Here is a 13,152-nt window from a genome sequence, read left to right on the forward strand (position 1 = left end):
TATACTTACTGTATGTACTATATATAATCTTTTCCCTCACTTAAATTGTAAACATATAACTAGTATGCATCTATCTCCTTCTCTTAAATTCATTATATATACTCACTATATGTAATGTACTTAATCTTTTCCCTCATTTAAATTGTAAATGTATAACTAGTTTGACTTCATGATTGCTTTATTATGTTCCTCAATTCCAACCACATTGTCTGTACTTTATCTAACTGTTGTGAACCGCCTAGAACTCCCTGGGTATGGCAGTATACAAAAATAAAATTATTATTATTATCCCAGGACAAGCAGGCAGCATATTCTTGACTGATGGGTGACGGCACCGACGGAGCCCCGGTACGGACAATTTTAGAGTGATTGCACTCTAAGAACTTGGAAAGTTCTAGCAGGCCGCACCGCGCACACGCGAGTGCCTTCCCGCCCGACGGAGGCGCGCGGTCCCCACTTTCACCTTCCCGCTCGCGTAAACTCGTTGGGAAATATTGTTTCCCTCATTTTATTTTATTTTCTTTGTTAAAAAAAAAAAACTTAATTTGTTTTTCTTTCATTTTTTCGGTTTCGCCCCAGCGGGACCTGTTGCCACCATTGAGGCCTCGGCCTTCGATTTGGCTGAAGCCGTTTTTACCTTCATGCCCCCTCAACCCGGGTTTAAGAAGTGCCAGCGGTGCGCTCGACCAATTTCACTCACAGACCCGCACAACTGGTGTCTACAATGTCTTGGTCCTGACCATCGAGCGTCCACCTGCACCTGCTGTGCCACTCTTAAAAAGAGAACTTAAAAAAATCGCCAAATCCAACAGCGATTATTATTTGGTACCGAGATGTCGGATTCAGCGGCACCGGTTCCGGCTTCGGCCCCGACGCAGTCGGCACCTACTTCATCGACACCGTGCGATACGGCGCCGGCGTTGCATCCCTCAGGTAAGCCGGCTAAAAAGCCTTCCCCGCTGGAGCGCCCTCCGGTCTCAGTGGCAGCGAGCCCAATCCTGCCAACCTCGAGGCGCCCACGGAAGCTCTCCGCTCCGATTGAGGTTAGCCCCTTGACATCGGGTTCCTCTTCGGAGTGTAGAGCAGCACCCAAGGTACCGCAGAAGAAAAAAGTGGTACCGGTGCCTTCACTGGACGAGCGCATTGCCGCCGTCCTGCAGGTCCAGCTCAAAGAACAACTCCAACAGCTGCTCCCTGCTCTTTTGACACCGAGCCTTCCAGTCCCGGTCCGGTCTGAGCCGCCGGTACCGGCAGTGGAGCAGCTTCCTTTATCGGCATCCACTTTGTTGGTACCGATGCATACCACTTCCTCGGTATCAATGCTGGTCTTTGCGCCGGAACCGAGATTCTTACACCAGGCTGTTCAAACCTCGGCGCCGACACAGCCTATAACATCTCCCGGTACCGTTTCACAGAGGTCTGGTAAGTCGATGCATAAAACTCGACACCTAGAACCCTCCACACCGGACTCCCGGGACCGCAGTTTTCAGGTGAGGGACCCTGATCTGTGGGGTGATTCGGAGGACCCTCTCCTCTCGGAGGGAGAGTGTTCATCAGGGGAAGAGGATCCTTCTGGTTTAGATCCCTCCTCTAAACCTGATTCAACTTCTTTTACCTCTTTTCTCAAAGAGATGTGTAACTCTCTCTCTATTCCCTTGGAGGCTGAATCCAAAAAATCCAAGGCATTTCTAGATGCTCTGGACTTTGACCAGCCTCCAAGGGAATTTCTCAAACTGCCTCTCCATGACATATTAAGAGAGACATTTTACAAAAATCTAGAGACACCCTTGACCATCCCAGGAGCTCCCCGCAAACTGGACTCCTTATATAAGGTCATACCTATTCCAGGCTTTGACAAGCCGCAACTCCCCCATGAGTCTTTACTGGTGGAATCTACTTTAAAGAAATCCACGGGGGCTAGTGTATACGCTTCTGTCCCTCCTGGCAGAGAAGGTAAGGCCATGGATAAGTTTGGCAAGAGGTTGTATCAAAATGCGATGCTAGCAAATAGATCAGGGAACTATGCTTTCCATTTTTCTTTTTACCTTAAGCATCTCATTCAGACTTTGTCATCTTTTGAGAAAAACCTCCCTGACCGTAAAAGATCCGCCTTTTGCCAAACTTCTTCATTGCTCTTACAACTGCGCAAGTTCATGGTCAGATCAATCTATGACACCTTTGAGCTGACCTCTAGGGTCACGGCTATGTCGGTGGCTATGCGGCGACTGGCCTGGCTCAGAGTTTCAGAACTCGATGTCAATCATCAAGATCGACTGGCCAATGCTCCTTGTTTGGGGGATGAGCTGTTTGGAGAATCCATGGACTCCACTACTCAGAAACTCTCAGCTCATGAGACTCGATGGGACACTCTCCTTAAGACAAAGAAGAAGACCACACCTACCAGGCCTTTTCGCCAGCAATCGGCCTATCAACGTAGATTTGTGGCTCGTCCTTTACCTCAGGCCCAGCAACAACCCAGGCATCAGAGGCAACAACAGAGGCAAGCTGCTAGACCAGCACAGCAGCAACAGCAGGTGAAACCTCCCCCTTCACAGAAATCAAGTCAACCCTTTTGACTTGGTTCTCCAGGACATAGCCAGTCTCCCTTCTTCTGCCCATCTTCCGCAGCCCATAGGAGGACGCCTTACTCATTTCATAAGCCGTTGGGAAATCATCACCTCGGATCAGTGGGTCCTCAACATCATCCGCCACGGCTATTCTCTCAATTTCCAGACTCTTCCTGCCCAAAGTCTGCCAAGAGAGTCTGCTTTGAACACTCCTCAGTCTTCCCTCTTTCTTCAAGAGGTTCAATCCCTCCTTCTTCTGAACGCCATAGAGGAAGTTCCTCTAGATCAAAAGGGGCAGGGATTCTACTCCCATGTTACTTTCTAGTTCCCAAAAAAACAAGAGATCTCAGACCCATTTTAGATCTTCGCGATCTCAACAAATGCTTGGTAAAAGAGAAATTCAAGATGTTTTCTCTGGCTACTCTTTATCCTCTTCTCAATCAAGGCGACTGGCTATGTTCCCTAGATCTCAAAGAAGCATATTCTCACATACCGGTCAATCTGGCCTCCAGACAGTACCTCCGCTTCATGATCAACCATTGTCATTACCAATACAAGGTGCTACCCTTCGGTCTTGCCTCCTCTCCAAGAGTGTTCACCAAATGTCTGATTGTGGTGGCTGCCTTTCTACGTTCCCACCACCTTCAGGTGTTTCCTTACCTGGACGATTGGTTGATAAAGGTCAATTCTTCTCAGACAGTACTCCAGGCCACCAACCAGACCATCCTGTTTCTACAACTTCTGGGGTTCGAGATCAATCTACCCAAATCTCATATTATCCCCACTCAGAGACTTCAATTCATTGGAGCGGTGCTGGACACAGTCCTCATGAGAGCATTTCTGCCATCTAACCGTCTTCACACTCTCCAATCTCTGTGTCAGCAGGTGCTTCATCAACGCTCCATCTCTGCCAAGCAAATGATGATACTCTTGGGTCACATGGCCTCCACAGTTCATGTCACACCCTTCGCACGTCTCCACCTGCGCACTCCTCAATGGACCCTAGCGACCCAGTGGTCCCAAGCGACGGATCCTTGCTCACGACACATATCTGTGACATCATCTCTTCGTCAGTCTCTACAATGGTGGTTGATATCCTCAAATCTCTCCAGAGATCTTTCGTTCCATCTACCTCCTCATCAACTTGTCATCACCACCGATGCTTCCCCTTATGCCTGGGGAGCTCATTTGAACGAATTCCAAACTCAAGGACTTTGGACAGCCCAGGAAATGAAACATCACATCAACTTCCTGGAACTCAGAGCGATGTTTTATGCCCTCAAGGCCTTCCAACATCTACTCTTTCCTCAGGTCCTCCTGCTGTGCACAGACAATCAAGTTGTGATGTACTACATCAACAAGCAGGGTGGGACAGGCTCTCGCTTCTTGTGCCAGGAAGCCCAGAAGATTTGGGCTTGGGCCACAGATCACCATCTATTCCTGAAAGCTATCTACATTCAGGGAGAACAGAATTCCTTAGCGGACAAGCTCAGCAGAATTCTCCAGCCTCACGAGTGGAACTCGATCCTTTCACTCTACAGTCCATCTTCGCTCAGTGGGGCACTCCTCAGATAGACCTCTTTGCAGCTCCTCACAATCATCAGCTGCCCCACTTCTGCTCCAGACTCTACTCTCCTCACCGTCTGGCAGCGGATGCATTTCTCCTGGATTGGTCCAATCTCTTCCTGTATGCTTTCCCTCCTCTGCCTCTCATGCTCCGGACCTTGTTCAAGCTCAAGAGGGAACAGGCCACCATGATTCTGATTGCGCCACGGTGGCCCAGGCAACATTGGTTCTCCCTTCTACTTCAACTCAGTTCCAGGGAACCTATTCTACTTCCACAATTTCCTTCTCTGCTTACACAGCATCAGGAGACCCTTCTGCATCCCAACCTCCAGTCTCTGCACCTGACAGCCTGGTATCTCTCGGGCTGACTTCGAATGATACTCTTTTGTCTCAGTCCGTTCGTTCTGTTCTGGATGCCTCCAGGAAACCTGCCACTCTGCAATGTTACCATCAGAAGTGGACACGGTTTTCTTCCTGGTGTCTTCTTCATCATCATAATCCTATGTCCCTTGCTGTGGAGACCTTGTTGGATTACCTTCTTTCTTTGTCTGACTCTGGTCTCAAGTCTACTTCCATCAGAGTCCACCTCAGTGCTATTGCTGCTTTTCATGAGCCAGTCCATGGGAAACTCCTTTCAGCTCATCCCTTGGTCTCCAGATTCATGCGAGGTCTTTTCAATGTGAAACCACCTCTTAAAGCACCTCCCGTGATCTGGGATATTAATGTGGTTCTCTCAGCCTTAATGAAGCCTCCGTTTGAACCTTTGGCCACGGCTTCTTTCAAATTTCTCACTTGGAAGGTTCTCTTCCTGATTGCTCTCACCTCTGCCAGGAGGGTCAGTGAGCTCCATGCACTAGTAGCAGACCCACCTTTTACCGTCTTTCATCATGACAAGGTGGTTCTGCGTACACATCCAAAGTTTCTCCCTAAGGTTGTCTCTGAATTCCATCTCAACCAATCCATTGTTCTGCCTGTCTTCTTTCCGAAACCTCACTCTCATTCTGGAGAACAGGCTCTGCATACTTTGGACTGTAAGCGGGCTTTAGCTTACTATTTAGACCGTACTAAGCCCCACAGATCATTCCCTCAACTCTTTCTATCCTTTGATCCGGATAAATTGGGACATCCTGTTTCTAAACGTACGCTGTCCAATTGACTCGCAGCGTGCATTTCTTTCTGTTATGCTCAGACCGGACTGACACTGGAAGGTTCTGTCACAGCCCATAGAGTTCGAGCCATGGCAGCATCTGTGGCTTTCCTCCGTTCCACACCTATTGAGGAAATCTGCAAGGCTGCTACTTGGTCCTCAGTTCATACTTTTACATCTCACTATTGTCTGGACGCATTCTCCAGACGGGATGGTCACTTCGGCCAATCTGTTTTGCAAAATTTGTTTTCCTAATGGCCAACCTTCCCACCATCCCTCTTTTTGTTAGCTTGGAGGTCACCCATCAGTCAAGAATATGCTGCCTGCTTGTCCTGGGATAAAGCACAGTTACTTACCGTAACAGGTGTTATCCAGGGACAGCAGGCAGATATTCTTGCGTCCCACCCACCTCCCCGGGTTGGCTTTTTAGCTGGCTTATCCTAACTGGGGACCGCGCGCCTCCGTCGGGCGGGAAGGCACTCGCGCGTGCGCGGTGCGGCCTGCTAGAACTTTCCAAGTTCTTAGAGTGCAATCACTCTAAAATTGTCCGTACCGGGGCTCCGTCGGTGCCGTCACCCATCAGTCAAGAATATCTGCCTGCTGTCCCTGGATAACACCTGTTACGGTAAGTAACTGTGCTTTAGTGACCCAAGAAGTCCACCTGAAAGCATAAGAACTCCAGACTATATTGATTATTGAGATTTTTCCATTCAGGGAAACCCCTCCTGAATAGCCTGTTTCAGTTGCAACCATCTAAAGCTTTATGATTTATTAAGACCATATTTATGTTGCAACTGTGAAAAGCCAAGCAGCTTACCATTTGAAATAACATAACCCAAAATTCGTATACCTGCCATCATCCAATGCTTCCAGATGACCTTAAATCTGCCAATATGAATCTTGGAGTTTAACCAAATAGTTTGATTTGTCGATTTATAGATTGGAATACATGTTAAATTACTAACATATCTTAGAATTTTCTGCATGTCGTATACCGCATGTTGAGAAACACTGTTGTAGATAGTATGCTTTTTCATTGAAAGGGTATTGAATGCTTGGCATGGACTCCCGGTAGAGGTGGTGGAGATGGCAGCTTGGGACAAATAACACTGGATCTCTAAGGGAGAGAAGGGGATACTGGATGGCATGTTTGGGAAAACTGGATGGGCCACGTGATCTTTATCTTTTTTCATTAGTCTCTGTTACTATGTATATGAAACTGAATCTGAACAAGAGGGAAGTGTGAAAAATAGTAGCAAAACAAAGATATCGGAAAGGGAAGGTTACAGTTGAAGGAGAGGATTAATTATTTGTGGGGGGGGGGGGGGTTTGGGGGGGGTTCTCATTTGTAATGGTTCAGATCTTTGACATTTTTGTCCAACTTTTTCATTGTATGTATATTTCAGAATGCACAACTTGGAGGCTTACCAACAAGAGGCCCACCTCCACCATGGTTGGTAAGTAAGTATATATTCATAAGTGGTTTAAGCACAAGAGAGTCAGATTTATGAGAAAAATAAAGGGTAAAGGTACATAAAAAGCTTACAAATCAGTTTAACACATTTTTTAATTTTATCCTAGATTTAATTTCCTCCAACTTAGGAAGAGAAAAAATTCACATAAATATTTTACCCTTCATTCTTCCCAAATTGCACTGATAATTGGTATTTTAGCAAACAATTATTGGTGCTAATTAGAATCAATTACAATTTAGATATGAGTAAAAAAAGGAAATAGGTGGATCAAAACCATTATTTATTTAATTCGATTTATACCCCATCCTCCCTAAGGAGCTTAGAACGGGTTACATGGTAACATACATAACAGTTAGCAAACAAGGCACATTGGTAACATAAATTTTTTTTTTAAATTCTTTATTCATTTTATAACTTACATCAAGTGTACAGTAAATATCAAACAATTATAATACAACATCACTTGAAAAATCTTCAATATCATACTCCAAGAAGATTCAACCCCATCCCCCTCCCAAATTCATATACAACTAATATATACCACATGAAAATAATATCTTATGACGGTCATATATATATATATATATATATATATATATATACTAGTTGTTAAGCCCGTTACATTAACGGGTGCTAGAATATATGTCTGTCTGTCTTTTTCTTTCTGTCTCTTTCCTCCCTCCATTTCCCTGTGTAGCGCTGTCTCTGCTTTCTTCCTCAGTCTGCACTCTCAAGCTGTAACATTACTGCTTAGCTTTTTCTCCCTGCAAGCATCTCTGCTCTCTTTCTCATCCCCAGTCTCTTTGCTCTTTTTCTCTTCTTGCAAGGGTCTCTGCTCTCCTTTTTGTATATGTTCCTGATTCCTTCAAACTTCTGTTTTCTTTGTATGCTCCTGATCCTGTGTTTCCCTGTAGGTGTCTCTTTTTTTATTTTATTTTATTCCTTCTTCAGTCTCTGTTCTTTATCTGAACATTCCCTTCCTCAGTCTCTCCAACTGCAGCTCTCTTGCCCTCTAAGCCCCTGCTGTGCATGTCACTCCTGATCCCCTCTAGTGTTTAAGCCTGTTAAAGCCTCCTTCCTTCACATGTCCCCTATTTTCAGCCCCAGCTCCAAACTCATTTTTTAGCCCCCCCCCAGCCCTCTTCTCCCATCTTTTTCCTTTCAGCTTCCAGCCCCCTTTTCTCCCATGTCCCTGGAGCCTATTAATCCACCGAGAAGCCCCACCCTTCCCTGGCCCAAATGGAAGTATCCCTTTCCCTCTCTGTGGCAGTGGTTGTTTTTATTTTTGGTTTTGGCCGGGGTTTCTCCCACTCTTCCTCCCCTTCCCCTTTTGCCCCCTCTCACTGTTTTGCTCTTCTGTTCTCACCCATTTTCTGCCTCGCTTTCCCTTTCTCTTCCAGGACCGGTCTTGCTGTGTTGTTATGGCGGCTGGGTTTCCATGGCAACCCTGCTCGCGAGTCTGTGAGTGTCGGGCCCTAATGTTATTTCCTCCTATTTGAAGCTGTCCGGGTCTGGCGGCGCCGTGTCGGGTGGAACCGGGGAGGCGGGGCCTGGCTCGGTAGGTGGTGGAAGAAGGCTGGGGAGCCGCTCGATGGATCGCAAAAAAAGGAGGAGGGGCTGGGCACTCAGAGAAGGGAGCCGTTTTAAAAGGCACCCCCGCGGCTCCTCTCATGCGCTGCAGTTGCGTCGGAAGATGAGAGAGGAGCCGCGGCGGTGCCTTTGTGGGTCCGTAGTCAGACTCTCTGTAAAGTGCCGCAAGGGAGCCGTTTTCAAAGGCGCCCCCGCGGCTCCTCTCATGCGCTGCAGTTGCGTCGGAAGATGAGAGAGGAGCCGCGGCGGTGGCTTTGTGGGTCCGTAGTCAGAGAGAAGTAAGACTGGGGACTCGCGCATGCGCACTCCTGCAGCCACAGACCTACAGCGCACGGAACACGCAAATAGGAGTGCGCATGCGCGAGTTAGCCTTTTATTATATAGGATAAATATATATATATATATATATTTATTTATTTATTTATACCCCCATCCTCCCCAAGGAGCTTAGAACGGGTTACATGGTAACATATATAACAGCAAACAATTAACAACAAGGCACAGAAGACTAAGGCAATATGGGTGCAGTGAGATGTGTCTAGTTCAATTGTTCTGGATTAGCAGGTACTTGGAGCATGAAGCATGCATAGGGAGACGCATGAAACCTGAAGCATGCACAGGGAGAGAATCAGTTCAACATCTATTAAAAGTACAGTGGTTTAGGAGTAAATCTGAATACTAGCTTGTCCTGAGGAGTCAGGTGAAGAGGTAGGTTTTTATTGCTTTTCTAAAGCTCAAAAGTCCATCAAGGGATTTGATGTTAGGAGGAAGTTGATTCCAGTACTTTGGTGAGAGTTTGACCCTCTTCTGGCACTTTCTAGTTGGAAGTTCCGACCAAAGTGTAATTGAAAACGTGTTTTCTCCTGGAAGCGGGGGGGTCTGTTTGGAACGTCAGGTAGGAATTTTGAAGGTGCAGCCTCCAGAATTGTACACAATATTCTAAATGAGGTCTCACCAGAGTGTAATACAGGGGCATCAATACCTCCTTTTTGCTATTCACCCTAGCATCTTTCTAGCTTTTGCCGTCACCTTTTCAGCATGTTTCGCCACCTTAAGATCATCACATGCAATCACACCCAAGTCCCACTCTTCTGTCGTGCACTTAAATCTTCACCCCCCTAAACTGTACCATTGCCTCTGGTTTTTGCAATACCTTGCATTTCTTAGCATTAAATTTTAGCTGTCAAATTTCAGACCATTCATCAAGCTTCGCCAGGTCTTTCTTCATGTTATTCACACCATCCTGGGTGTCTACTCTTTTGCAGATTTTGGTATCATCCACAAAGAGGCAAATCTTTCCCAACAACCTTTCAGCAATATCGTTTATAAAAATGTTAAAAAGAATAGGCCCAAGAACAGAATCTTGAGGCACACCACTGGTAACATCCCTTTCCTCAGAGCGATCTCCATTGATCACTACTCTCTGTAGCCTTCCACTCAACCAGTTCTTAACCATCCCGAGGACACTCTGTTTATTTATTAGACGTCTGTGTGGAACACTGTCAAAGGCTTTGCTAAAATCTAAATACACCACATCTAGCGCACTTTCTCTATCCAATTTTCTGGTCACCCAGTCAAAGAAATTGATCAGATTTTGTCTGATAAGACCTACCTCTAGTGAATCCATATTGCCTTTGGTCCTGTAATCCACAGGATTCCAGAAACTTGACCATTCTCTCTTTAAAAAGCGTTTCCATTAATTTGCTTACCACAGAAGTCAGACTTACCGGCCTGTAATTCCCTACTTCCACTTTTGTCGAGAGGGACCACATCCGCCCTTCTCCAGTTCTCTGGTACCACTCCCAACTCTAGAGACTCATTGAAAAGGTCAGGCAGCGGAGTGACCAGAACTTCCCTAAGTTCCTTCAGCACCCTTGGATGTACACCATCTGGCCCCATCACTTTGTCTACTTTTATTTTGACAAGCTCCTCATGAACACAACCCTCTGAAAATCAATCAGGGTCTACCACTCCTCCATCCCTATTCATATGTGTCTTCTGTGGTTCCGCTTCCGGTGCTTCAGCTGTGAACACAACAGAAATATTTGTTAAGCAATTCAGGCTTTTCTTTCTACATATTTCTCCCCGTCACCTTTGAGTCTCACAATGCCACCTTTGCACTTCTTCCTATCACTAATTTATCTAAAAAATGTCTTGTCTCCCTGTTTTACTATTTCGGCTATTTTTTTCTTTCATTTACAACTTTGCTTTCCTGACTATAGAATCAGCCTCTCTTAACTTTTCCAGATATTTTTGCCTGTCTTTCTGTGATCTTTTGTAGTTTATGAAAGCTAACCTCTTATCCTTACCTTCTCAGCTACTATTTTTAAGAACCAAAGCAGCCTTCTTTTCCTCTTACTTTTATTTATTTGCCTCCACAAAAAGGTTTGTCGCTCTTAAAATTACTCCTTTCATTTATGCACACTGCATTTCCACTCCTTCCGGATGTTCCCATCCAGACAACAATTCCTTGACATAATCACCCATCCGAACAAAGTTGTTATTTTTTTAAGTCTAGAATCTTTGCTTTTGAATGAGCCCTCTGTATACCCATCTTAATATTAAACCATACCATGCAGTGATCACTGGATGCCAGATGACCACCCACTATAACATCAGAAACACTTTCCCCGTTTGTAAGCACTAAGTCCAGTATGACCCCTTCTCGCTTGGGTTCCATTACCAACCGCTGGAACAGCCAACACATCTCTACCAGAAAAGAACCTAACTCTTCTTAGCCTGGACGAAGCGGATTACTCATTCCGATAACTGAGTTTTTCTCGCTCCCTTCTCCCCTACCTCTCTCTTAAGGCCCTCCTTTTAAGTTCCCCCCTGATCCCCCTTCTAACCCCCTCTGTAAGTCACTTAGAGCCTGAATAGGTATGTGCGACACACAAATGAAAGATTAGATTCTCCTTGTAGAGAATCCAGGATCTCCCTATTTCTAGAAGACCCCGCAACAGTGATACTCCAATCAACATCAGGCATGTTAAAAGCACCTATTAGTAAAACTTCCCCTTTTTTAGATATATTCTGAATGTCTACTATTAAATCTCTGCCCACTTCTTCCGTCTGGGAAGGAGGCCTGTATATCACACCAATGTAAATATATTCACCATGCCTTCTTTCCAAATTGACCCACAGTGCCTCTTCCTTGCCCTGCAGATCCTGCAATTGTTTGGCTTTAATATGATCTTTAACATATGACGCAACTCCCCCCTCTTTTTCTTCCTACCCTGTCTTTCTTGAACAGATTATAGCCCAGTATAACTACAATCCCAGTCATGGTTCTCCGTGAACCATATCTTCGTGATCTCCACTATATCCAACTCATCTTCTTCCATCACAGCTTCTAAATTTTGTTTCTCATACTTCGAGCATTAGTATATTCTGCTTTCCAGACATTTCCCGCTTTTCCCATCCGTGTAGAGGTATTCAGTGATTTACTTACCTAGGGGCTTTGGTAGCGACCTTGCGCAAGGAGGGCATTCTGGTTCACCCCTATCTGGACCTAGGGGCTTTGGTAGCGACCTTGCGCAAGGAGGGCATTCTGGTTCACCCCTATCTGGACCTGGGGGCTTTGGCAGCAGCCTTGCGCAAGGAGGGCATTCTGGTTCACCCTTATGACTATGGTGGTATAGAAAAATAAAGTTATTATTATTATTATCTGGACGACTGGTTGATTCAAGTAAAGTCGTTTCAGGAGAACTCCCAGTTTATTATTACTCAGGTTGTGGAGTTTCTGCAGTCGCTGGGCTGGGTGATCAACCTATCCAAAAACAGGTTGAATCCATCTCGGTGCTTGGAGTATCAGTGTTCTCTTCAACACCAGATTTGGGAGAGTATGCCTGGGTGTGCAAATTAAAGGCACAGATTTACTCCATGATGGATTGTTGATGACCGTGGACGCAGAATTTTCTGCAGGTCTTGGGGTCGAAGACAGCCTTCCTGGAAGTGGTCAGGTGGGCTCGGGCTCACATGCATCCTCTTCAGTATGTGCTTCTTCGGAGATTGTCGCCCCAGTTTCACAATTTGGATTCTCCCGTACCTCTTCAGGGCTTAGTTCATCGCAGCCTACGCTGGTGGCTAGAGACTTGCAATCTGATTCAGAGAGTGGGTCTTGACCAGCCCCAGTGGACAGTGCTTTTCATGGACACCAATCTCCTTGGTTGGGGGGATCAATGTCTCGGTCGCTTGGCTCAGGGTAGCTGGTCGCTGGTGGAGGCATCCTGGTCAATCAATGCTTAGGAGTTCAGAGACATTCAGCTAGCATTGGTAGAATTGCTGAAGGGCAAGTCAGTTTGAGTTCTCTCAGACAGTGCCACAGCAGTGGCTTACGTCAATCGGCAGGGGGGGCACCAAGAGTCATCTGGTAGCGCAGGAGGCCCCTGTCCTCATGGAGTGGGTGGAGGCTCATCTTCTGGACATCTCAGCTTTCCACATAGCCAAAGTGAATAATGCCCTGGTGGACTTCCTCAGTCGTCAAGCGCTTAATCGTGGCGAATGGTGTCTTGGACAAAAAGCTTTCCAGTTGATGGTTCAGTCATGGGGCCGGACGATCATGGACTTCATGGCAATCATGGACCTCATGGCAATGAGTGTCTACACCAAAGTGCCGAGGTTCTTCAGTCGGCGGAGAGATTTCCAAGCCGAGGGGCTGGATGCTCTGGTGCAGGCTTGGCTGACGAATGGCTTGCTATACATATTTCCGCCTTGGCTTCTAGTGGGCAGAGTTCTTCAGATTGCCTGGCATGCAGGCCACATGATTCTCATGGCTCCAGACTAACCCAAGGGCCTGTGGCATGCA

General features: G+C 46.2%; 1 protein-coding gene across 3 annotated transcripts in view; it reads left to right on the forward strand.

Moving 5' to 3' along the window:
• CEP89 (centrosomal protein 89) overlaps positions 1–13,152 on the forward strand; it is a 182,446-nt gene that overhangs the window by 80,863 nt on the left and 88,431 nt on the right. For all 3 annotated transcript variants that reach the window (XM_033942233.1, XM_033942232.1, XM_033942235.1), the window contains exon 9: positions 6,687–6,737. In XM_033942233.1, the coding sequence (XP_033798124.1) occupies positions 6,687–6,737 (51 nt within the window). The remainder of the gene's footprint in view (positions 1–6,686; positions 6,738–13,152) is intronic.

Source organism: Geotrypetes seraphini, chromosome 4, assembly GCF_902459505.1.
Source record: "Geotrypetes seraphini chromosome 4, aGeoSer1.1, whole genome shotgun sequence".
NCBI lineage: Eukaryota > Metazoa > Chordata > Amphibia > Gymnophiona > Dermophiidae > Geotrypetes > Geotrypetes seraphini.